The sequence below is a fragment of the Spathaspora passalidarum genome, assembly GCF_000223485.1.
Source record: "Spathaspora passalidarum NRRL Y-27907 unplaced genomic scaffold SPAPAscaffold_6, whole genome shotgun sequence".
Taxonomy (NCBI): Eukaryota; Fungi; Ascomycota; class Pichiomycetes; order Serinales; family Debaryomycetaceae; genus Spathaspora; species Spathaspora passalidarum.
The window spans coordinates 665,821-691,969 of record NW_006767430.1 but is presented as its reverse complement, the minus strand read 5'-3'; the positions used below and the strand labels follow the sequence as shown (position 1 = coordinate 691,969).

General features: G+C 36.2%; 8 protein-coding genes across 8 annotated transcripts; 5 read left to right on the top strand and 3 right to left on the bottom strand. All coding sequences in view use genetic code 12, as the record gives it.

The window, feature by feature from the left end:
• Window positions 1-308: 308 nt before the first annotated feature.
• Window positions 309-3,905, top strand: SPAPADRAFT_68179 (uncharacterized protein; the record flags this gene model as incomplete). Its single annotated transcript, XM_007376927.1, has 1 exon — window positions 309-3,905. One exon carries the CDS (start codon window positions 458-460, stop codon window positions 3,035-3,037), a length of 2,580 nt encoding a protein of 859 aa, XP_007376989.1.
• Window positions 3,355-5,916, top strand: ARG5,6 (bifunctional acetylglutamate kinase/N-acetyl-gamma-glutamyl-phosphate reductase; the record flags this gene model as incomplete). Its single annotated transcript, XM_007376926.1, has 2 exons — window positions 3,355-3,422; window positions 3,489-5,916. 2 exons carry the CDS (start codon window positions 3,355-3,357, stop codon window positions 5,914-5,916), a joined length of 2,496 nt encoding a protein of 831 aa, XP_007376988.1.
• A 2,071-nt stretch (window positions 5,917-7,987) lies between these two features.
• Window positions 7,988-8,941, top strand: SPAPADRAFT_52144 (uncharacterized protein; the record flags this gene model as incomplete). Its single annotated transcript, XM_007376925.1, has 1 exon — window positions 7,988-8,941. One exon carries the CDS (start codon window positions 7,988-7,990, stop codon window positions 8,939-8,941), a length of 954 nt encoding a protein of 317 aa, XP_007376987.1.
• An 835-nt stretch (window positions 8,942-9,776) lies between these two features.
• On the top strand, window positions 9,777-11,276 carry SPAPADRAFT_141685 (uncharacterized protein; the record flags this gene model as incomplete). The annotated part of the gene is made up of 1 exon (XM_007376924.1): window positions 9,777-11,276. The coding sequence occupies one exon, from the start codon at window positions 9,777-9,779 to the stop codon at window positions 11,274-11,276; it is 1,500 nt and encodes a 499-aa protein (XP_007376986.1).
• A 157-nt stretch (window positions 11,277-11,433) lies between these two features.
• On the bottom strand, window positions 11,434-11,975 carry MSO1 (Mso1p; the record flags this gene model as incomplete). The annotated part of the gene is made up of 2 exons (XM_007376923.1): window positions 11,434-11,453; window positions 11,483-11,975. 2 exons carry the CDS (start codon window positions 11,973-11,975, stop codon window positions 11,434-11,436), a joined length of 513 nt encoding a protein of 170 aa, XP_007376985.1.
• A 229-nt stretch (window positions 11,976-12,204) lies between these two features.
• MSS116 (ATP-dependent RNA helicase) lies at window positions 12,205-14,103 on the top strand (the record flags this gene model as incomplete). The annotated part of the gene is made up of 1 exon (XM_007376922.1): window positions 12,205-14,103. The coding sequence occupies one exon, from the start codon at window positions 12,205-12,207 to the stop codon at window positions 14,101-14,103; it is 1,899 nt and encodes a 632-aa protein (XP_007376984.1).
• SPAPADRAFT_156436 (uncharacterized protein) lies at window positions 12,787-20,891 on the bottom strand (the record flags this gene model as incomplete). Its single annotated transcript, XM_007376921.1, has 2 exons — window positions 12,787-15,723; window positions 19,968-20,891. The coding sequence occupies 2 exons, from the start codon at window positions 20,535-20,537 to the stop codon at window positions 14,209-14,211; spliced, it is 2,085 nt and encodes a 694-aa protein (XP_007376983.1).
• Window positions 20,892-23,330: 2,439 nt separating this feature from the next.
• Window positions 23,331-25,670, bottom strand: SPAPADRAFT_62859 (uncharacterized protein; the record flags this gene model as incomplete). The annotated part of the gene is made up of 1 exon (XM_007376920.1): window positions 23,331-25,670. One exon carries the CDS (start codon window positions 25,269-25,271, stop codon window positions 23,565-23,567), a length of 1,707 nt encoding a protein of 568 aa, XP_007376982.1.
• Window positions 25,671-26,149: the final 479 nt, after the last annotated feature.

Below are 26,149 nucleotides of genomic sequence, written 5' to 3'. Positions count from 1 at the left end.
TGTTTTCGTTTGAAATTCTAAATTGTAACATTGCGCTGGCTGCAAGCACATTATGTGTTTCATTTTTTCGTAATATTTAGTAATAGAAAAAAAAAAAAAAATAACTCATACTTTTTTTTGCGAGTCATCCCTTATCAACCCCAGAAACAATAAGGAGATGGAATTTTAGCAGGGAGGAGGGAGGGACTATTCAAGCATACCAAAATTTATAATACGCCACAGCATTTACAGAATTGTTTTATTTTTTTTTTAAGTTTCGGATAAATAAGATTCATCAGACATTAACATCATTCGGATACGAGTTGCCATAGGACATTATTCCATTGTCGTTTGTTCCTTCCTGCATTTCATTTCTTGTATATCCTTTGAGTGAGATACACAAATACCATATATAAACAAGTTGCATTATACACATTCGCCTGTATCATTTTAGCCGACGTATCTTCATTGTTGTTTAATGGGTACTCCTGATCCTTCTGAAGAGTTGGCATCGTCAAATGCGATGGTTAAACCTGAAGCTTCTACCCCTAGAAACAGAACCCCAGATTTAACCACCTCAATCGAGAATGGTTCTTCATTATCTACTTCATCCACAAATAAAACTGGACTACAGACTCCTGAAACATCACCCAGGTTTCAAGTTCCAGGGGATGTGCTTAAGAATCTCACTCCATCAAGAAGCATGAAGTCACCTGAGAAGCAACAGCAAGCTATTAAAAAACGACAAGCTCATTTAGATTCTATAAGACACAGATTGAAACGTAAATCACTTGAATTATCTAACCGTTTGCAAATTTTGCAATTTAAAAGGCAGGAAGAAACCCGTAGAAGGATCAACCGGATAAATAAAGATTTGCATGAAAAGAAACAACGTAGACTGAAGTATCTTGATTTAATTCGTGAACGGGCTGGTAAATTTTATTTGCGTAATGTTTCCATTTTATTTAAACCTACAATCACTCCAATTAAGAAGTATAAACAGGATGTAGTGGAAGCACCAATACTTGTAGATACTGGTTTTATTACTGATATCCAAAGAAAGTGCCGGTTGATTTTGTTTCGCAAGTACATTGCAACCTTGGAAGAATCAAAATTTTTAGACGAATTTGAACTGTATTCATTTAATAAAATAGTGGAAATATTGAATACTAATTCTACTATTAAAACTAGTATGAATTTCATTTTGAAATATTTGAATGTCCCTCGATTATTTGGAGCTCAATATAAATCCTTTTTTTATTGTTTTATATTAGTTGGGGATTTTAATGATTGTATGGAATTTGAAAAACATCCCGGTTTCAATGCAAATAATAGTTTGTATGAATCAGAATTGTATTTTTATAATTCTATCTGGTTATTGGTTTATAAATTTACTAAATTGTTGATTAATGAATTTAAATTGGTGGTACGAAATCGAAAATTACATGATAATTTCATATCCCTTTGGTATGATTATAACTTTATATTTAAGATTTTTAAGTGGAATCATTATAGAAACATTTGTGATATTTTATCTGATTCTTTAGCAATAGTTGACCAGCAAATCACTGTTAGTGAAAGTAACGAAGGAAAGCTTCAATTGATGCAACAGAAACTGAAGTTAGCTCAAGAATTGTCATTGTTGAATAGTTATAATATTGAAGAATTGGCCAAGTTTAATGAAACGGTTGAAGTCGTTCAATTTAAGAAGTCATTTAGTAATATCGTAGCTGAATTTTATGCAAAACCGACCCATCATGTACTTATTCAAAATAAAACCCGAGTTATTCAATTTAGTACTTTTAAGTTTTATGTGCCAACATGTGAAATTTTGAAAACCAGTGAGTGGAGAAAATTCTGGTTTGATAAGTTTAGAAGGCAAGAAGATAATCGAGAGTTTCCTGAAACAATACGAAGTGGTTATATTAAGAATTTAATTGAGAGAAATGTGGATGAGTTTATTCATGTTGATGATATAGTATCTCGGAAAGTGACGGATGATGTTGAATTTCGTTTACCACAGATTTATAACGATTTACGAGAGTATTATATCGAATTTATGAAGGCCAAAAACGATATAGACCTTGACTATATCGATTTAGATACAAATGACAATTACTATTTAAAGCTAATGGAAGAGCTCATACGGCACTATGATTATGATAATAGTATACTTCTTGACTTGACTGCAAAAATCTATCAGAATGGTATTATTTCGAAACGAGTGATACAGGAACTTGAAACTTATGTGTGTAATTTATGGATCAACAAGAGTAAGTTTACCGAATTCGCCAAGGTTCAGCAATTTGAAAATATATACACATTGATTAACACGGTTAATTTTTCCAAGTTAAGATTTAACATTTTTACATCTAGTCCGAATTTATTATTCCAAAACTTTTACCAGATGATTTTAAAGTATAATCAACCAATGCTTGACTTGAGTGAAGATACTCAACGAAGGATTTTACATTCTGCATTCAAGAATTCAGTATCGCGTGTTTTGATCAGTGCAGATAAGGAAAATTCCCGACAATTCTTTACTCGTTTGTTTTATAAAATTATTGTGTATGAAGATAATTTGCAGCCTGATGAATTAAATGGATTATTTTGTGAAAATTTTACAAAATTCCATACCCGAATATTACAGTTAATTGACGCAACCGTTTTCAGAATATTATACTCAAACTATATATATCCCAGTGACAGAAGCAGAGCCAGATTAACCAAAGTAGAGGTGCAAACGCTTGTAACAAGATTACAAAACACTAAAGATGTTGCTAGTGTTTTACAAGCTGCAAATATTGCAGATTTCGGATTTTTCAAATATTATACGAAGTCACACGAGACGTTCAAAACTTTATTGCAAGGTAAAGTTTTCAACATGTTACAACTGGGGAAATCGAAAGAAGCATATATAATTATCGAGGGGAACTTCCCAGACTTTAATGGCGAAGTGTTAGAGTTGGCTAATGACGTTTGGAAAATGACTTTTTTTGTTTATAAATTATATAATCCAATTCTCAATTGGATTTATATAGACTTGGGAATGTCTTAAGGTTAGGATTTACTTTGAGAAGTCGTGCAAATAGAGACACTTTCTTTGGGAAGAACTTAAACAAAGTAATTGAGTTATCTTTCATTGATAAATTAGTCACGTGGAATTTATATAATTAGGACAATAGCAGGCACCTGCATACAAGACGCATTTTTTATTTACTGATTTGGAACCGCGCTTAATTTCTTTTATTACTCTAATTGGTTGACTCATTCAAAAGAAAAGAGATAAAGAAAAAGAAAAAATTTTCAGTAAAAATTTCAATTTCATTCACCACTTTCTTTTACAGTTAGCTTAGTCTTAGTAGTTGATACATCATGTTAAGAAGAGTTAGTGAAAGATCTATCAAGAGATTGTCTTCTGCTAGATTAGTAGCACCTTCAGTGTGTGCTACCCCTATTTTCGTCAAGGCATCCACACCATTTGTTCAATCCGCCAGATCTATCTCTAGTTCTCCTATTTCATATTCCACCAAAGCTACCGTGATTCAATTATTGAACAATATTGGTTCGAAGCGTGAAGTTGAACAATATCTTAAGTATTTCACCTCGGTTTCCCAGCAACAATTCGCCGTCATTAAGGTTGGTGGTGCCATTATTACTCAACAATTGAACGAATTAGCGTCCTGTTTAGCATTTTTATACCATGTGGGATTATATCCTATTGTCCTCCACGGAACTGGTCCCCAAATCAACGAACTTTTGGAAAATGAAGGGGTTGAACCAGAATATATCGATGGGATTAGAATCACCAACCCAAAGACCATGGAAGTTGTCCGTAAATGTTTCCTTGAACAAAACTTAAGACTTGTCACCGCCTTGGAAAAAATCGGGGTTCACGCCAGACCCATCACTACTGGTGTATTTGGTGCTGATTATTTGGACAAGGATAAATATCAATTGGTTGGTAAAATTACTTCCGTGGACAAATCTTCGGTTGAAGCTGCCATTAACGCTGGTTACTTACCAATTTTAACCTCCTTGGCTGAAACTCCATCGGGTCAATTATTAAATGTCAATGCTGATGTTGCTGCAGGTGAATTAGCTAGAGAATTCGAACCTTTGAAGATTGTTTACTTGAATGAAAAAGGGGGTATTATAAACGGTAACACTGGTGAAAAAGTCAGTGTTATTAACTTGGATGAAGAATATGAAGATTTATTAAAAGAATCTTGGGTTAAATATGGTACCAAGTTGAAAATCAAGGAGATTCACGATTTATTACAACATTTGCCAAGATCTTCCTCCGTTGCCATCATTGACGTTGATGATTTGCAAAAGGAATTATTCACTGATTCTGGTGCTGGTACTTTAATTAGAAGAGGTTATAAATTAATCAACCGTAACTCTTTGCAAGAATTCGGCAACCCTGATCTTTTAAGAGCTGCATTATTGAGGGATCCTGAAATCAAATCTGGAAAGTTCTCCGTTGCTTCATACTTAAAACATTTGGAAACTGTCAATTTTAAAAGCTATGGTGATGAACCATTAGAAGTATTGGCCATCGTCTTGGAAAACAACAATGTTCCTAAATTAGATAAATTTTTGTCTTCCAAGACCGGTTGGTTAAACAATGTCACTGATAATATTTTCAACGCTATTAAAAAAGATTTCAAATCTTTATGTTGGATAGTCAATGAAAATGATTCAAACTTGGCATGGTACTTCTCCAAAGCTGATGGTTCATTTACCAAGAAGGGTGAAATCTTATTTTGGTATGGATTAAACACCGAAGAAGTTAGTGAATTAATTAAGCAATTTGACAGCTCTACTATTGGATCTTCCTTGTCTTCTGCCAAGGAATCTGGTGTTTTCAACTCTTCTCAGCAAAAGAGAGGTTTCCACACTGCCAGAAGATTTTTATCTACTAATCCACCATTGCGCGAAGGTACCAACACTGAAAAGCGTAAGGTCGCCTTGATTGGTGCCAGGGGTTATACTGGTCAAAATTTGATTAAATTAATTGATAACCATCCATATTTGGAAATTTCTCATGTTTCTTCTCGTGAATTACAAGGTCAAAAATTACAAGGCTACAACAAGGGTAACATTATTTATTCAAATTTACAAGTTGAAGATATTAAGAAGTTAGAAGAAAATGGAGATGTCGATGTTTGGGTCATGGCTTTACCTAATGGTGTTTGTAAACCATTTGTTGATGCAATTGATCAAGTTAAAAATGGTCATTCAAAAATCATTGATTTATCAGCTGATTATAGATTTGATACTACTGGTAAATGGGTATACGGTTTACCTGAATTAAATGATCGTAACGTTATTTCTCAAGCCAAGAAAATCTCCAATCCAGGATGTTACGCTACTGCTGCTCAACTTGCGATTGCTCCTTTAAAGAAGTACATTAATGGTACTCCAAGTTTATTTGGTGTTTCTGGTTATTCTGGAGCTGGTACTAAACCATCCCCTAAGAACGATGTTAAGTTATTAAACAACAACTTGATTCCTTATTCATTAACTGACCACGTCCATGAGCGTGAAATCAGTAGTCAATTAGGCTTCAAAGTGGCATTTATGCCTCATGTTGCTCAATGGTTCCAAGGTATCTCCCATACCATAAACATTCCAATCAACAAAGGATGTTTATCATCCCGTGAAATCAGAAATATTTACCAAGAATTTTACGGCAATGAAGATTTAATAACTATCAGCGGTGAAGCTCCATTAGTTAAAGATATTAGTGGCAAACACGGGGTTGTTTTGGGTGGATTCGCCGTTAACTCTAATGAAGATAGAGTCGTTATTGTTGCTACCATTGACAATTTATTAAAGGGGGCTGCTACTCAATGTTTACAAAATATTAATTTATCACAAGGTTATGGGGAATATGAAGGTATACCAATTGATGTAGTCATCAGGGGTTAAACCGCATACTTTGTTAAAACGTTACTTTATAGAAAGTGAAACAAAAAAAACTATTCATATATTGTTTGTAAAAGTGTAGAAATAGGCAATAGGTAGCATCAAAATATTCGCAAGGAGTAGTTAAGGAGTTAGCCAGGGTGCTTTGTTTTTAACATCTCCCCTTACTGGAAAGAATATTAAAATATACCTATTCTGCAATCTTATTGTCCATGTTATTTTTTGGAGACGTTTTCTTGTTATTAGGTTTTGTGTTATATGAGTAACAAGTAAATATTTGACTGAGGCTTCACGACACTAGCTGGTGATTTATGTAAGCTTTCTAGATTGATCTTTGTGATATAAGCAAGAAGAGACAGGGATAATGTTCTCATTCCTAATAGAATTGAATGAAAAAGGAAATTTGATCGTTCGTATCTGTACTGTATTTATTATCGTAACTTGAAAATTGCAACCCTGCTGCAATTGTTTGATTCAAGTTTTACAATTTCTATTTTTAGAAATGTAGTGTTTGGGAAATAATCATAATCATGGAAGTGCAAGACCGTTAAACCATAAAGTGGACATTTCAGGTAACTAAAACTAGAGATTTAACTTCTATACTCTCAGACAACGGACAGTTGTTCAAATTACTGCAAAAGAATAAACTCACAGAAAACGTTTACTTTGTTAAATTTATTCTGAGTGGAAGTCCCACAAAATTGAATTACGGTTATGAAAAGCACATAAACACTGCTTAGCAAGACCAAGAGAACAATCGCAGATTAAAAGTAGTAGATGCTTTGCAAAATTTTAATTCTCTATTTCTGTAATAAAAGTTTTATTATAAGAGTTTGTTTTTGTCAACGTTAGTAAAACCTTCCAAAACCTTCACCTTATTGTGAGCTTAGTGTGATTAGTGTCTACAATTCTTTTTGCGAGAGAAATTTAATGATCTTTAAGTTATTAAATGCCACGAGCAGCTTTCGTATTAGGAGAATATATATTGTCATTGTTACTGTTGATCTCTTTCATAGACCATTGGCTGTAGTTTTACTGCTCTTCAATACTCCATCAAGGTAAAATAGGCGAGGTGGAATATTGGGGCCGAAATTGTATATTATGGGAGTACTATATTAGGAAGTGCAGTTTATAATTCTTGGGTGTGACAACCATGTTTTTATTATTCAATTTTATACAATCACAAAATAGGAGACACCCATTGAAATAAAATCAAGGCGGGTTATTGGTAACGAATTTAAGGTTCTCTAGGAGTTCCGAGTTTAAGCTTTATGATATGTTGACTCCTGTAGGACATGTTTGTTTACTGTTCTATTTTTAACCTTTCCATGTTCAGCTTAAACATAAACTAATTTTTCCTAGTTTTACCTTTATAGGAAACACATTGCCCCATGTTGTCTTGCCTCAACGTAAAGCGGAGTAGCTAAGGGAATGTTTGATGAAGCTAATTTAACTTTTGTGTTATAAAAATGTGACGTGTCTCGGTGTAAAACAAAGTATCAAGTTGATATTTTTTCTCTAGTCGTATTTTCTGATTGTCTTGAAGCAAAGAAAAAAAAATATACGAATGACAATCTACAATTCAGATCTTCGCTTAATGATATCTACAAGATGTTTATGCTATTGGTAAATGCCAGTTTATAGTTTGAGTCAGCACGTTTATCCAATAAACTCTTGATTATTTCCTTATTATAGTCTGAAGAAAGAATACCATGACAAAGAAATAGAGTATGTCTCAAGATCTTTTCGTCAAATTAGTTTTGTGTCAAGATTCTTGAATAGTGTCCCCAATGTTTCACTCGTAAATTCATCATGCAGGGGGATTCTTAGAACGGAAAGAGGCTATCCAATTTTGGCAACTTTGGCTATTATCTGTTGCAGCAATTCATTTGACGAAGAATTGATTATGAAAGTAGTATGGTAGTGAGGATTGACGAAGACCTGTAGCAATTGACGAATGCAAGCTCCTTTCTTTGACCAAATGTCAATTATAAATAGAGCGAGAAAATCACCCGATTGACTGCCCTTGATTATATCCATCAAGACTACAATTTGCAGCAAATCATAAAATAAAATGCAGTGCTTATATTTGGTCTATTTATTGTTGCTCCTGTTTGCTGAAGGTACATACTTCGACTTCCCCGAGCTCGGCGGATTCCCTGAGTTCGGCGGATTCCCCGAACATCCCAAGCCAGAAGTTCCAGAAATTCCAAAAATTCCAAAAATTCCAGACCTTCCAAAAATTCCTGACCTTCCAAAAATTCCTGACCTTCCAAAAATTCCAGAACTTCCAAAACCTCCAGCACCTCCAGCACCTCCAGCACCTCCATCTCCTCCAGAACCTCCAGCACCTCCAGCACCTCCATCTCCTCCATCTCCTCCACCAGAACAATGTGTTTGCACTTCATTCATTCCTAAATGTAAGGCCAGTTTTGGAAAGCATGCCTTCTTAAAAGGATTCCCATTAGTTGAAGAATTCAAATTCAAAGAAGCTAAAATGATCACAGAAACCTCCTGGGAAGTTACAGTTGAATTTTCTATTAAGAAAAAGTTTGGATTCTCGGATTGTAAGATCATCAAGCTCATTGACCACAAGGGAGGTGAAATTTCCAAGATCTTTGACAAAATTCATGGTATTAAAAAGATGATAGGTAGTGAATTTAAGTTCTCCGTCAAAATCGTTATAGATGTTACTAGTCATGGTGATTTTGTTTGTTCAAATCCATTCCTGTTTGAATATCTTTGGAAGGGTATTATTTCCAAGTATCACCTGGGTTGTGGATGGTTTAGTGATTGTCCTCAAATGTGCTGGAAGAAATGTCCACCTCTTCCACCACCTGAGAATCCACCTCCTTGTAAGACTTGCAGTCCTCCACCACCTGAAGCCAGTACTCCTTCACCAGAAACTACTGTTCCACCACCACCACCACCACCAGAACCCACTCAACCTCCTCCTGAGAACCCTCCACCTGAAAACCCTCCACCTGTTTGTCCAACACCACCTCCACCTCCACCTTGTAAAAGATAATCTTCCAAGGGATCTCCTGACTGTTCTCCATCCAATTGCAGATTGGAAATAAAAGTCTGGTCTTAACTTTAGTACTTCTTTTGAACAAAATATTCATCCAGAATCAAATCCTGCGATGTATAAATTTTGTTTCCTATATTCTTGTTTTTCTTTATAGTTTAAATATATGAAACTAGATGCTTTTGTATTAATTTTCGTAGACAATTACCATAGATTAACATAAATCAATTCACACGAACAAAATTAATTGATACTTAAGATACCCTAAAAGAGGAAACAGAACTGAGGCCTATATTAAGATGTATACGAGAAAACCCTAGGAGTCTTCTTATCTGGAGTAGTACTCCAGAACATATCAACACCACCGAAATTACTAGTTAGAACGTATTAAGAAGGTCAAAGTCTGCTTATAGTACATTAGCCAGGTAACTGATATCACCAATAATCTTTAAACCCGTCAAGGAAACCATTAAACCTGCTTTGTTTTTGGTGGCTCAGACCGGCCATAGTTGTACCTTGTAGTTGTATTTATAGAACTAAGAACTTTTCTACATCAGATCTTAAATATGCCAATATACATTTGATTTACAAAAGCTATTTCCAAGATAATATAAGTTTCGTCTAGAGACTAAACCATCTTTGGACGTGATGTTCGTGTCTCTTAGATTAGATATATAGTTCCATACTACGGATTGGTAGCACCCAAGAAATTGTCGTGGACAAATCAATTTCGGGAGAAAATAATAGACCACATAAAAGGTAGCCAACAATCAAAACGGTTAGAGAGAAAGCACAAAGATATACAGGGGTTTTATTTGGTTCATCAGGATAAGGAATGTTAGTATCACCAAATAACTTTGGAGTTGTTGAGCCAGGGTTATATCGATGTTCTAAATTGGAGAATGATAATTTGCCATTTTTATCGACATTAAATCTTAAATCAATCATTATATTAGATGCTGAAAAACCGTCAAGATCGATAAATAATTTCATAGAACATAACAAAATTGAGCTCTTCAATCTTGGTGGATTGAAGATTAGTGATAGAACCAGAAATAAGACCGATGATGAGGAAGAAGAGGAGGAGGAAGATTTGACTGGAACTGAAGGCACTACAGAACGGAATGTACGTCGACATAGTAGAACTCGTAGTACACCAGGAGAACATCGTGGCTCAATTACCGAAAAGCAGCTGACAAAAAACAATACAATAGATATTATAAGTTTAGGGAGTAAACGGAACAAAACTGAGCAGTGGATGGTTATCGAGAAGAATGTGATAATCCAAGCATTTGAGTTGATATTGAATAATCACAAGTATCCCATGTTGGTAGTTGATTCTACATCCACCTTAATCGGGATATTAAGAAAGATACAAAAATGGAATTTTAATTCAATATTGAATGAATATAGAATCTATATGGGAAGTTCAAATAAAAACAACTATTTTGCTGAAACTTTCCTCGAGTTGATACAAATTGAATTAGTGTCGTATGAAGTCAGCAATTTCAATTCCATGAAACAACAACAACAGCAACAGCAGCAACTACCGCAACATAAGTATCTGAAATCAAAGGACATGTACCAACCTCAGCCTCGACATTCAATTGATTTGGAAACAGATTTATCACCTACAAACCATATGAAAAGTCCATATCTCATGCCTACTTCTCGTCGAGATTCATTAAAACCACCATCAATGCATAGAGTTTCTATAGATGAAGATATTTCTGATGATGCCAGTGTTGATGATATGGACGACTTGGACGATGATTTGCTTTCAGCTTCGCCGCAAATTCCCGAGAATTTACTTAAATTTGTGGAGGAAAGAAAACAAGACAAGCAGATGCAACCTACGGATCTGGATGATTTGGTGATAACACCAGGAACATCACCCCAGCCAGGATTAGGAAGATCCAGTAGGAACAACAGTTTCAGTAATGACTTATTACGAGGAAATGGCGTTGATAGAAGACGATCAGTTGATGTTAAGTTGGTTAGAAATGTCAAGTTTAGAAGTCCCATGCAACAACAACAACAACAACAACAACCGCCACCTCCTCCTATTCCACTCCAAACAAGATCGTCGTATGAAGGTCCATCGTCATGGTCTAAACGCAAGGATCTGAGTAGAACTTATTCACCATTTGACATTGAAGAAGTTAAACGACAATATGATTTCAAATACTACAAGAATTTAAACAAATACCCAATTGTTTATGAAAATGTTGGTGTATTGAAATTGAAACTTCCAAAAACTCACAAATTACCTGATTGGTTTGTAAAAGGAAGGAACTATTGGGAAAGAAATTATAAATTACTAAATAGCGAATAAGATATACCTCTAGTGCTGTGGTCTACCCCAACCAGGTTTTGTTCCTGACGTAGAATTCTGTGAACCAGGAGCTTGAGGCACTGTGTTCATACTCACTGAGCTTTGAAGCATTCTCTCTCTTAACCTTGAACCAGTAGGTGAAACATAACTGTTACTTCTAGCCGGCTGCGGTTTGTTCTGTTGGTATTGGTGTTGTGCTGGTAAACTATACGTAGATCCGGGCAAGGATTGTTGACGAGATTTGTTGTACATGTCTTGTAACCTACTCGACGATCTGTAAGATGTTGTCTCGTTTGGACTAGGTGTTCTCTCGGTATAGAGATGCTGGTGTTGCTGGTGTTGTTGCTGCTGCTGTTGTTGCTGGCTGTAACTATTATTATATGAATTATTGTGACGAATTGGTTGAAATTGAGATTGAGGTTGCGGTTGACTATGGGGATGAAATTGGCCCTGTGCATGTCCCTGTGGATGGCCCTGTGATTGCGAGTTTCTTGGTTGAGCTGAAACCTTCACTCCCAACCATTCGGGATAGGGTAATCCCTTAGAATCGTAGTATTTAACTAATGAATTATGAATTAAAGTAGAGTCATCAGAAGAACCGTCTTTCTCTGTGTGTCCACTTGTCAACGACAAATTTGAAAACTTTGTGCTATAGTTTTCCTTAATCTTTGAGAAGAAACCAACATTAGCTTGTTGCATAGTGTGAGATTTGATATATTTATAAACAGTCGTTGACCGGTTTAAGTTGCGGTTCAAGTGAATTAAGGGTTCGGAGAATTCACTTTCGGGTGATCATGTGACGTGAATCAGATGACATATATCACGTGCACAACAATGTAAAAAAATATCTCACCATCGGAATTTTTTTCACTAAATAAAAAGTTTACAACCAATTTATCCCCTTGGTACTCTTTAGATCATAGCAATCATGTCGTTGTCTATAATGATCTCGTTGAGACAACTTTCTCGGTCATTCGCAACCAGCGCTAGACCTGTCGCTACGTGTTCCCTTAGATCACGTGGATTACATACAAGCACAGTTCATTTTAATGAAACCCCTTCTACCACAATTGATCCAAGTACAATTCCTAAAACTCCTGCTGATCTCGAAGGCAAGGTCAGCGCTAGTATAATCGAATCATTGAAGCGTAACAATTTCAATACATTAACTCCAATTCAACAACTTTCTTTGCTTCCCCTTTTAAAAACTGAAAAGGGTATGGTTTGTCGTGCTAAAACCGGTACAGGTAAGACCCTTACGTTTATCATCCCAACTCTTGAAAGCGCCATCGCCAGAAAGACCCCTGGTGTTGACACTTTGGTGGTAGCACCTACCCGTGATTTAGCCCAACAAATTTTCGAAGAATATCTCAAAGTTATTTCCAAGTTACCTGCTAAAGTCCGCAAACCTCGTGTGGCTTTAATCACTGGTGGTAGATCGGGAAGAATTAATTTGAGAGACCCTGAAGCTATTGTTATTGCCACCCCAGGTAGATTGGCCGCTGATCTAGACAACCGTTCTGCTGCTGAATTATTTGACTCTCTTTCGTTCAGAGTTTATGACGAAGCCGATAGACTTTTAGACATTGGATTTGAACCTACTTTAGATAGTATTCATGACAGTATTATGAGAGTTCGTGCTAACCCTGATAAGCCGTTGAAGTCATTATTATTCAGTGCTACCATTGATGACTGTATGACCAACTTTGCTGTCAAGCACATTAACCCAAAGTATGATTATATTAACACCGTTGCTGACGATGAACCAAATGTTCACGAAAACATTCATCAGATCTTGGTTGAATGTGAAGATGCCATTGATAAATACCAGACCGCCATTTCATACATTGCCGATGCCGTGCAAGAAGAACATTTCCGTGGTATTGTTTTTCTTCCAACCAAGACTTCTGTTGATTGGCTTGAAGATTACTTGAAACAAATCAGTCAAGCTGGTATTGCTTCTGAGCGTAGATTGTTTGGCCATAAGGGAGAAGCGCAACTTCTCAAGATTCATGGTGGAATGACTGTCAGCCGTCGTGAAAATGCCCTTCGTATGTTCAAAAACTGTCCAAAGGGTTTGTTAATTGCCACTGATGTTGTTGCTAGAGGTATCGATGTTAAAGAAGTTACTCATGTTTTCCAATTTGGTGTTTCTGACGACCCTCTTGATTATGTTCATAAAGTTGGTAGAACCGGTAGAGCGGGTAAGACCGGTAAGGCCGTTACCTTTTTAACGACGAGTGAAAGACCCTATACCAACACTTTAGCCAGAAGGGCCCAAGTCAGCTTTAAGGAAATGATTAAATCCAGCGAAATTCACCAATACGATATCTACAAAGTTCAAGCTGACTATGAAGAAACCAAGGAATTTATGTTACCTAATTTCTCTTTCTTGATCCAAACCTGTGATAAATACAGATTAAATTTAAATAAATTAGTTGAAGAAAATATGGAATTCTTCCGCCGTGTTACTGGTGAAGCCGATGCAAAAATTAGATTATCTGGATTTATGAAGGGTTCATTAAAGAGAGTCAGTCGTGATATCTCCGATGAATATTTCGTTGGTGGTGGTGGCGGTAGTGCTGGTGGGTACCGTGATGGTGGATATTCCAGAGGCGGTGGTTACAACAGCGGAAGACAAGGAAGTTACGGAAATTACACCCGCAGTGACAGAGGTGGTTACAATAACAGAGGTGGCGACAGAGGATATAACAATAGAGGAGGATACAACAGAGGTGACAGAGGATCTGGTAATAGAGGAGGTTATAAAAAGGGATATGAAAGATCTTCAAGGAACCGTGATGACTTTGATGACCTCTTTGGTTAGACATAACCATAAGAATAGGCTTTTATGTTTCCTACCCCAGTAGCTTATTATTGGACCTTTTGTACATAATTATACACTTTACATGTAAATAGAATAAATTTAGGATCATGCCTTTTTGTATTTGTTTCGTTTAGTAGGTGTGAATTTCTTGAATGGGGTTGATCTAGGAGTACTGACTTTCCCTTCAGTTTCATCGTCTTGTTGAACATCAATATAAGTATCTCTGGTAAGGATAACATACACTAAAAGGCAAATAATAATGATACTATTGAACACAGTCACTCTTTTCTGGAAGGTTAATTCTGAAGTTAAAGTAGAAACTTTCTTATTTGAGTCTTGCAATAGATGGTGGTAAGATTGTAACTGGGTTTCATACAAATTCCCATACTGATCGTGAAGAGAATTGAATGCTTCTTTAAATGATGTCAACTGATTAATTAATGTGACATTTACTGAACTGATAAGGGCATTGAAATTTGCCGTTTGTCGTTTTTCTAAATTTGAAAATGCAGTAGATAATAACTTCAGTTGTTCTTCAATATAGAGCAATGACAAAGTTGCGTTTGATTCCAATAACGACAATCGTTTCATAATGTTTTTATAGATTGATTCTTGTGTGGTGGGGATTGCAGTTGATGTAATTGGTTCTGATTGAGGTAAGCAATAGTCTTGAGTTTGGTTTATGTCTTTCAAAAATGCATTTAATTTCAAATGGGGCATAATTATGGGACATTCATTACCTGTTTGATTAAGCATGAGAATATTGGTCATTTGAGGTTCCTCTTTGGAGAACAACTCAGGCTTCTCTTTTTCTTGTTGCTGTTCCTGTTCCTTTTGCTCCTGCTGTTGCTGTTGTTCAGTATCTTCTTTAAATTCCTCCATCATAGTCTTCCCATGAACACGAACCACAGAAATAGGACAATAAAATTCACTACCATAATGGCTGAGTATTTCCAAACGTAAATACCTGGCCCAAATCAAGGGATTCTCAATCTTGAAACTTTGAACATCACGAATATTTTTGGCAGTGAATTCACCCAATACTTTCCAATTCAGGGTGGGGAACCTATCACTTACTGATATTCTAATCTCTTTAAACATGGATGAGAAAAACTCGAAATTACCAATGACAACCAGATCAACAAGAATATCTTGACATAATTCAATCACCACAAACTTATTAGGAATTGAACATTGGTTGAGAAGGTATGAATCCTTGTTTTCTTTCAAGATAGCTGAAGGTGATTTAGCATTTGCGTTGGTTTTAACTATTGTTGCGGCACAATCTACTGATGCATAATTGAACTTATCTTTGTATACCTTACCTTCGGTTTCTTTGATTGGTTTCGCCAGGGCATCTTCTTCAATTGTTGTTCCATTAGGTGAATTAGATGCGGTTGATGTGTTATTGAGACTTTGAGTAGAGCAAGTGTTATTTGCTGAGATACACTTGGATGATGATATGCTGGATGCAGTAGATATTGAAGAAGAAGAAGAGGAAGAAGAAGATAGTATCCTCAGAATTGAAGAGGCCAGGGTATGATTGTTCTTCTCTATGATTTTCTGTTTCTTCCACTCTTCAAATGATAAGAAATGAACATTGTCTATTATGGTATTGTTCTCCACTGGCAGGGGAAGTAATTCCGCGTGTGATATTGACTGGTTTGTTCTAGGCTGCTGAAGTAAACTAGTTGGTTCTAATACAGGTGTGGTTGCACTCGTCAAAATATGTAGACTTGTAGATGATTCCTTGGGTAGTTTTGCTGACGGCAAGGAAAGCTTAGTAAAACTAATTGCTGTTTCAAACACAGGGATGTCCAATTTAATAGGAGATATTTGTTGACGATTGGAGTTATTTGATGCTGTGATTGATTTTGAGTTAGAGTTGAATTTTAAACGGGAACTTGGCTCGTCTGTAGCAGTTGTATTTAAGTTCGTATTTTTTGGCTGTATAGTATCAGTTAAACTTTTCACCATATTGGTTAATGCTAGTTTTGACAGGGTTGGGATCTTCGAAGATATGGTAGTCAATCCAGTAGTGGTTGTAGACAGCGTTACATTCTCGCCCCTGACATGTAAAATACTTAATACAATCCATATAATGAACCTTAGTTGATATATCATACTTCTTCTTCCCTGTAGTTTTCCCCCAAATTACAAATCATGGGATTCAATCAACACAGTTTCCTGATTTGGATTAAACTCCGTGGAAAACTTAAGGTTTTTTTTTGTTCGTGTATATGCGCTACCAGTTTCCAACGATCATTTTCAAAAGTTTGGAAATATTGCATATCACAACCAGTGTTTGAAGGATATACAGAGAGCAATTGACTTGAAATAGTCATTTCAAGGTTGTTAAACTTTTTTTGTTTCATGTATTGTTGAGTCTTTTTTAGGGAGTGGTATTACACACATGAACTATGAGGTGAGGGGGGGGGATGTTTCAAATATCAGCAAATAGGTAAACATTGCCTTGCCAACTATGCACCAATTAGGTATATTGTTTAATTAATCCTATTTTGGTCTCAATTAACATTGTTTAAGGAATGTGGGAAGGGATATAAAAAATCGTTGTTTACAATTCAAAATCTCTTTGTTTTATTCATAAAATAATAGAAACACAAAATAAAAAAAAATGTAATTAAATGGCAAAAGCCCCGATGCATTAATTACTACTTGGAGTTGAATTAGGAAATAATTCCTCCATTGAACAACATTACAAACCCGAACAAACCCTTTGATGTTAAAACTCAAAAATTCAAACTTTTCAAGTGTTCAAATACAGTAAACACTGGTGTCAGAGAAGACCAGATTGCTACTGAGAATTTGTGCTTCCACTCCTTGTGACAATTCAGAGTGCTTATTCTACAAAGTTTAAATCTGAACTAAAACGAGATGCTAGTACAATGGTGGCTTTCCCCGCAAGGGCTGAACCATTCATATCGCTTAAAAAGCCTCTACCTAATGTACGAGGTAATCTCTATATATCCAATGTTATGCCACACCGTACTTGACGTAACAGTAGAATTATCGATATGTAAACACACATGCAGCCCGTACCTATGGTTATGAGAACTTCTCAAACTCTATAACTGGTCACATACCAAAGTTTTTTCTACTTGGTCACTGCATTAATGCATATGGTGCTATTTCTGAAATTTGTTATCATGTCAGCCTCGAGGCATTACCCCACCAGAAACGGCACTCGATCTTCTCTTCGTTTGAGTGTCCCTAAGGCGGCACATTACTGGTCGGTTTTCAAATATTATTTAATGGCTGGTTGTTAGGTCGAATTTTCCCACAGGTACCTTGCATTAGACAGCGTCGAATGTCAAGAAAAACTGGAAACTACAAGTTAGAGTAACCTTTACCGTGATTGCCGGGGATTGCTTTTACACTGGAAAAAAAAAACAAAATCATGCAACTTTGGTAAGAGAAACAGAACAAAAAATTCTAAAAATAACCTGGAAATGTGACCATGTGCGAAGATTGCAACATCACGTCATTAAAAAATATTATCATTGTCTCAAATATACGTAAACAAGCGCAAAGATCAATAACAATGCAAGAAAATATTATCTCTACACCCATAACAAATTTCAAAAGTGTAAATAACCTTGCCCAAAACGGAAGCAGATTCTAAATTTGGTACATGGATAATAAAAATACAGTCCGTCGAAGTTGAATCTCCCGGCATATTCATAAATTTCCCCCCAACTATTTAAAGAGGTCAAAAAGTGTGTAAGTTTTACTAAGGTGTTCTACTTTTTCTTCTTCTTTCCTTCTCTACTATCTATTCTCTCCAGATTTTAACTTATATTTTATAAACATTCGCTATGAAGGTCACTACTTTAGCCACTGGTTTACTTTTCGCCGCTGCCAATGCTCTCGCTGCCATTGTTCCAGTTACTTTATCTGTCAAGTCTGACGATACTGCTGTCAACGGTATGGGTTTGACTTCTACCCACGAAGGTGCTGGTATCAACTATATCTTCTTAGATACTCAATCCCAGGAATTGTTATATGACGAAGAAAACAAGCAATTGTTCATACTGCTCGGCGGTAGCGGCCCAGAACTTAGACAATCATTTTTAGTCTCTGGTAACGTTGCTCAATTATCTGTTGCTGGTGCCGCCACTGTTACTTTTGATGACAATGGTCTTCTTAAAGCCGAAGGCGTTGACCCATTCTATGCTGCCAAGAACATCAACGACCCATACAACTATTCTAATGTTAGATTTGCCCTCGTTTCTTATCCAGATGGTCAAGCTCCAGATGGAGCTATTGCCGTTCAAGTTGTTGGTAAATTCACTAGTGCTCCATCCGGTAATGACACCACTACCACCACCACTTCTGCTCAACCAACTTCCACTCCTGTTCCAACCCCAACCCCAGTTCCTGGTGCTGCTGCTCAATTTGGTGTTGGATTAGCTGCTGTTGGTGCTGCTGCTGGTCTTTTACTTTAAGTAGACTACCCTCTATCTTTTAATTCCCTTCTTTATGTATAGGTACATAATATGCCCATTATGAGAAAAAAAACTTACGTGAATAAATAATAAATTAATTATCAAAATTAAATGCAAATACTAATAATAAATTAACAATATTAAACTATATAAACTCAAAAAACCTAAAAGACCGAAATATAAAAATTAAACAAAAGAACTAAAAAGCCAAAATTATGCTGCAAAAAATTGAGGTCAACTAAGATCTTCTTGGAATCTGGATACGGAGTTATTATTTGACCCACCTTGATCAGAAAATACATTGTGATTACCATAATAGCCAGGTCTACGAGGTGGTTCTCCTGGCAAGACAAAATCTTCATCGTCGTCATAATCGAAATCAATATCTGAATCATTAGTATTTTCATTCTCGGTATTATAATTCGAACTGGTGTTTCCTGGATCTTCAATTGGTGATTGTAAATGGGTTAAGTGTGATAATGCACCTGTACCATGTGGTGTAGGAGGTGCTCTTCTTTCTTGAAAATCAAAGTCGTGCGAATTTGCTCGTGGGTGGCCATATGAATTCATTCTTGAATTAATACCACTATTATCATTACCACCACGACCACCTCCAAGTGACGAGGACCTTGTACTCATTTGAATGGTAGAATTTCGAGCATTGGAAGTATTACCACCACTACCTTTGAATATCGAATCTAAATTATTAGCATTACTAACCCCACGATAGGTGAAATCGGTCGATTCATCATCTCCGAGATCAAAATCACGTCTTTGGTTATTATTATTAACTGTGCTTCCATATGGTTGAGAAGTGTCTCTTTCTTTCTTCAATCTTGCCGCAGCAACTGCCCCTCCAAGTCCAAGACCAGCACCGGCAGCTGCACTATGCTGCAATAAGTTAGATTCCGAATCTCCATGCGCACCACCACTACCAAATTTACCACCAAACATATCAGTTAACCAAGAAAATCTCGATTTTTCCACAGCAGAGTCATGGTAAATTTGATGCTTATCATCAATAGTGGTACCATCATCGTCATCTTCATGTGCTGCTCCATTGAAATCTGGATTTTGATTGCTCAATTGTCCACGCTTACGCTTCTTGAGGAAAAGGAATAACACTACTAATGCACCAATAACAATTGTGCCACCAATGGATCCAACTAAACCACCAATTAACTTGGAATTTCTTTCTGCAGTAGATTGGGTATCTTCAATGGCATTGGCAGAAGTGGGAACGGTAATGACTGTAGTAATTGTAGTATCAGGGTGTTTAATGACAGAAGTAAACGATGTGGTAAACGATGTCATACTGTGAGAAGTACTGGAAGGTGTTGTGGTTGAACTGGTGAGTAATAAACTTGACAGTGATTTTGTAGATGATGATTTTGCAACCAGGGACGATGAAGAACTGGATGAAGAAGACGATGATGAAGATGAAGAAGAAGATGAAGATGATTCTGATGATGTCTCGGAACTTTCTGAGGCTTCTGAACTGGATGGTTCTTCAGTACTACTAACTTCCGAAGAACTAGGTTCCAAGGATGAACTGGCCTCAAAATCTGTAATTGACGAAGATTCTATTTCTGATGATGAACTGGGCTCTGCTGATGAACTTTCTGCTTCTGTGGAAGATGGTTCGAATGAAGAACTTTCATGTTCTGTTGAAGATGGCTCGAATGAAGAACTTTCATGTTCTGTTGAAGAAATCTCTGATGATGACGAAATTTCTGATGATGATGAAATCTCTGATGATGATGAAATTTCTGATGATGATGAAATCTCGGATGAGGACGTCACTGAGGACGAGGATATCTCTGATGATGATGAGGAAGACATACTCGACGAAGACTCTAAACTAGATGATATCTCTGACGAAGAGCTAATTTCTGAAGAGCTTACTTCACTCGACAGACTAATATCACTTGATGTCTCGCTAGCGAATGTTTCACTGGAACTTTCCATAGACGAAAATGATTCAGTTTCTGATGTAGTTTCTATCTCGCTACTACTGCTTGAATGGTCTGCAGAGGAGCTAGTATCTATGGTTTCCGATGACAATGTTTCTGATTCAATAGTTGGATCTGAACTGGAAGTCCACGGTATTGACGAAGAAATATCGGAAGACTCAGAAAATTCGGTCGTACTGGAAGATGACTCTATATGACTTGAACTGTCAGATGTGGTAGATTTTGAATCTGACAGAGAATCGGTTGGATCTAATGAAGTTGTGTGCGGTGTTTCAAAGGAGAAAGTAGACGAAATATTATTACCAAAGGCGTCAGTTTCTCGTTCTATTAGCTTAATGTAGCTGGGGGTAAGGATAGGTTGCTCTATCCTTGTGGTTGGTGAAAAGAAATTATTTATATATTGGGGAACCATCATCCTTTTTTTTTCCTGTGTGTAATGGGTCTATTGTTTAACATGTGTGTTTCGCACAAAGGTGGTGAAATTCTTTCGTAAAGAATTGGTTTTGTGTAACTTGGGAAAAATAGAAATTCCTTTTTTTTGCAAATAAATCTGTGAAAAAAAAAAAATAAAAATAAAACTTCCGTTGATGTCACACTTGTTTCTTATGAAGAATGATGTCAACAGTAGTTAAACTTTTGTGATACGGTAAAATATATGTATGATGAGGTATATCAATGGTGGTGCATAATTAAGCACAGGTACAGTAAACTGCTATCAAATTCCTCTCTCTATTGTTTCAACAAGGGTCAACGAGGTATTTTTGTTTTTGTTTATGCTTCTAAATTAAGTACGCAAATAATAAAGCCCAATTTACCAGAACAAACAATCAATTTAATTTATGTGGCAAACAAAAAGAATAATTTTTTAGTGTCTGCCCCCTTATTTTTTCCGTTGAAATGCAGGTTATATTAGCTGCACTTTTTATTCCGTAATCTAATCTATGCTTTGTCCGGATTGAAACAGGGAATAATTTAATGTGGTAAATATCGACAATGACAAGGAAGTCGGGGGGTAAGGAGGTTGATTGTAGCGTCAAAGAATGTGGTCGTATTTCTAAAGATTAATTCCAGGATCCTGTCCCTTGTTTAAAACTTTGATCTGGAGATAAGAAAACTTGCGTGTGAAAGCTTAATGCTGCAAATGCAAGATCTATTACGTGACTGCGGGAAGGGGGAGATTCTGATACAGTTGATTTGACTTTGACTTATTATCTGTAGAGTATGAGATAATTAACCCTTGTACTAGTAGAATAATCAGTGGATCCAAAGGGTCGAATTTAAGGAACTAGATCAAAAAAAAAAAAGAAAAATAAAAAAAAAAAATCAAAACGAGATCACAATTTCGAAGAGGAAGTTATAAGAGCGACTCGAGTCAGTATATATAGTTCGAGATCACGGAACAAGATCACAAACTTGTTGATATCACATCTACCCCTGCTTAATTTCCCCATGCAGAAAAAGTAACGTTGCTAAGTTGCAAATAACTATTACACCCCATGAATTTAGGTAGTTTAATTCAAGTTTTCTGTACAGTTTTTCATTAATGAATCAGGGCAAGGAATATTTTTTATGCTAATTAATTACTGAAAAAAAAAAAATATTTGAGGTTGTACCCTACCCTCTTCGACTAATGTGAACATGTTTTGATTTACTATTTATAACCTTCGAAAGTTAATGCAGAGAGCATTAAATATGATTACAGTAAGATGTAGGAGGCAGTGCCCGAACTATGCATTGCCTTGTTTAGCAAATCACGAGCTTTTTCTAGACGGTCTCACTTTCACAACACAAACTTTCTAAGGGGCTATATTTTTTTCCGCCAAGCCCAAAATTTAACACCTGCCACAGAACAAAAATTTGAACAAACCCAAGGGATGGGTTAGTTACTCCTAGCAACACAACACACATTCTATGTGTCAAGGAGATGAAATTCTCAATTTATTATGTGTATTGCATCGATTTCCATTGAGATCTGCCCCTTGTACTAGAACAATAGTGTCTTTTTTTTTTCAAAGCCGCCATCTGCAAGTTTGAAAGGCTGCCCCTAAACCACTTGCATTATCTGGCTCTTTTTTCCTTGTTACTGACAAACAATTTCTATTTTTCCCACGTAAGATTACGGTGTGTCAAATGGCATACATAGACAATTGCACTACGCCGCCTTATTATTAAAAATAACAGTCATCAGTTTCGAGAATCCGTAATTGAGAGGTAAAACAAAGAATTATTTTTTGATGAAAATTTTTTATGGGTGCAATTTTTTTTTTAATGTTCTCCACATTGAGTAAACTAATTACGTAACAAAAGAAAAGGGATAATCCGTAGTTGACTACTAGTCAAAGTTACGAGAAAGTTGTTGTTTTAGATTTGGTTTCCTTGTTTGAGTAGACTTATTCACCCCCTAGTTTTCCTAAACCCATGTGGCTTAAGAAGTTTCTTCTAACCACGGATAACTGCAACATCATTCCGATATGACAACAACAATAGAGAGAGGGGGGGGGGGGTGGATGGAAAGATTCTCGCAAAGTATTACAACCTGCTCAGTGTTGGGTATTTATGCGGAAGTATTTTCTTGCCCCTTAGATTAAGGTTTTAGTAGTCATGTGGATTGGTATATATGATCTGCAGCAGCTAACATGTAAATTTTACCTTAAAAATATCCATTTTATTACATACATTTGTTGCAGTGTGTACAGCCTCCATCACCAGCAATTGTATTTAACCGGCCTTGGATACAGTTCCTCTTCCACTCTAGACTTAGTATCACTTTGCATACAAACATTAAGATAAATTCATAATTAAACTTTATTAAATTAGCTATATGCATATATAAAACATGCATTAAGAATTAGGAATACATACATCCTCGTTTCTCTAATTAATATTAACTCCCCTCATTAAATAAAAGTAAACAAATTAGCAAATAAGTCATACAAGCAAAAAAACAAAAAAAACAATTAAAATAAAACAAAACGAAGAACATCAGAGGGATCAGGAGAAAGGGAGACAGTATTAAGACCCTCTAAACTTGTTGCTCTTCTTTCTTGTGCTTGCTTTTTAACCAATCTTTAAATGCAAACAATGACATTATCCATGCCATAAACAAAGTAACAAATCCCAAAGAAAGGTTCAAAGTGAACATTTCAGTCAATCCATAATATTCAAAGGATAAAACTACGGGATCGGTACTTTCCATAAATATAACACCTCCACAAAGTAAACAGAATGCAACCATCAATTCGGTAATTGGTCTTCCTGCACGAGTCAAATCATGAGGAAGCTTTGACGACAAAAGCATCAATAAATACGTGAGGAATCTAAAGGCACAACCAAGAACAAACAAGTTCCCCCATTGCGCGTGTATTGCGGTGGATAAAGCACTAGCTTGTTGATGGGCTGACATAAGAATACCAGTCCAGTAAATAGTGACAACTGGGAATGGGTTTGGTGAGTATCCTGGACTAGCCTTGGTGATAACACTAAGATCTTGGGCTGGGTCTGCCTTTAACAAGTTCTCCTTGGCTTGGTGAAATCTCCAATCCTGTAATTTGTTTTCACAAATAACCCCACATAATCCACATCCAATGTAAATGAATGCAATTGAAGCATGTTGCAAATCCTTGGGTGACCATTCCCCGCCAGAATTGGCCAAATGTTCCAAAAAGATATTGGTGGATCCATAAAACAAAATCAACGAACATTCCATCATTTCCATAGTCCAAAGTCCTTGGTTTTGGAAAGAGAACCATCTGCTACGATTAGCACGGTCAACGAATTTATGATTCCATGCCCACCCTTTGTTCAAGAAACCACCAGAATATCTGGCCAAGGTCAAGATACCATAAGCAAAAAACACCCCACCTTTAATGAAATGGGCCAACAAGTTAAACACAGTGTTCCCCTTTCCATAAACCAAGAATGTGGCAATCCCAGTTGGGACAGTGATTATAAAGTAAAAGAAATGACCCCAGTTAAGGAAATTGAACCCAATAACAGAAACCTTGTGAAACTTAGTTTGAGCAATCCAAATTCTTAATTTCATTAATTTACCAAAGAAATTATTGCTATTGTTACCAATTCTCTTTTCAATGTGATGTACTGAATCTTCTTCATCGTGTGTAAGAGAACTTCTCAGCTCATCATCAGAATGCAAAGTGTAATAGTCAGAACCAGCAGTATTAGGATCAATTGACCTAATCAAGGCAAAAACTAATTGTAAAATGGTAGTGACAAACAAAATTACCATCATCTTAGAATATGCGTTACCAGGATACAAATTAGGAATTGAATTAATGAAAATGGAATAATTCAACAAAGCAAACCCGATAAATCCAGAATGAACTATCAAAGTTGTCATGTACGATTTCTGCATATTCAAGTTGTTAAAAATAAGAGCAATTGGGTAAATAAACACAATGGTGGTTAAGGCAAATCCAATGTGAAGATACAAGGCAGGACGATGTTTGGTTGGAACATTGAAGTAAGTAGTTGTATTGTAGTTTTCCCAAAACAATCTTTCTTCGGGAAGCAAATCCATTTCTAAGATAGGAACTCCGTGCATATGGTGTTCAACGTGAGGAATTGGACTAATAGTACTGTTGGCAGATTTGGTTGCAACTTCAGTTTTGGTGGCACTTGGATGTCCATGTTCTCTGGCATCATGGTCATGGTCCATTTCCATAGCCATGGATATACCGGCAAACAAGTATAACAATGTTATGAGCTTCATATTGTATTTAATGGTGTGTGGGTTGTATTAAGGATGGCGCGTTATCTAAGGTTATTGGTTGCCTTTTTTATTTTTTGAAAAGGAACTTGTGACTATAAACTGTCAGGGAGAAAACTAGGCGGAGTAAAAAGTATCCAAATGTAGCAATTAAAAAGTATATTAGGAAATCTGAATGACCGGCTTTATCAATTGATATAACGGGATTTGATTCGGATTAAGGAAAAGACTGGGAATGCGGTTGGCCCGATGACTCTGTCTTTCGGAGATAAATTTTTTTTGGTTAGGTAGTGGCTCGGCCGAAAAACAATAGGGCCGATGAAATTATAATTGAAATTGACCTGGCACAGTAAATTGCAGGAATATAAAAATTAACTAGCGAAAGGGGATGAAACGCAAGGACTTTAGAGATACTACCACACTTGATAGGTACTGGGGACTTATTGCTGTATTTATAAGGTCATATTAAGAAAAAAAAAACTGAACTTAAACGGCAATTACCAATTGCATCACTGTTTTTTGTGTTAACAATAGAAAAAAATATGCGATATTTTTAAATCCTCCCTTAGCTTTCTTGTAAATAAGGTTAAAAAGAACAATAAAACTTCCATTTTTGTCCTTGCTGCTGATTCATTTTAAAGAACTGTATTACTAATACCGAGGCAGGCTTATAAACTAGCATGGAGACATACGAACTTGCTAGCAATGCCAGGGGAACAAATCGTAGTTTCATGTTAGAGTTTCTCCTGTAAGACCTTCTATCTCTAAAACAAATCCCGGCAAAATCCGAATCGAGGGGAATAGGATATCTCGGCTCTAATTATGCGCTTTTCTATAAGCTTCCATAAAATATCCCGTTATTAGTCTTACTACAATTCCTT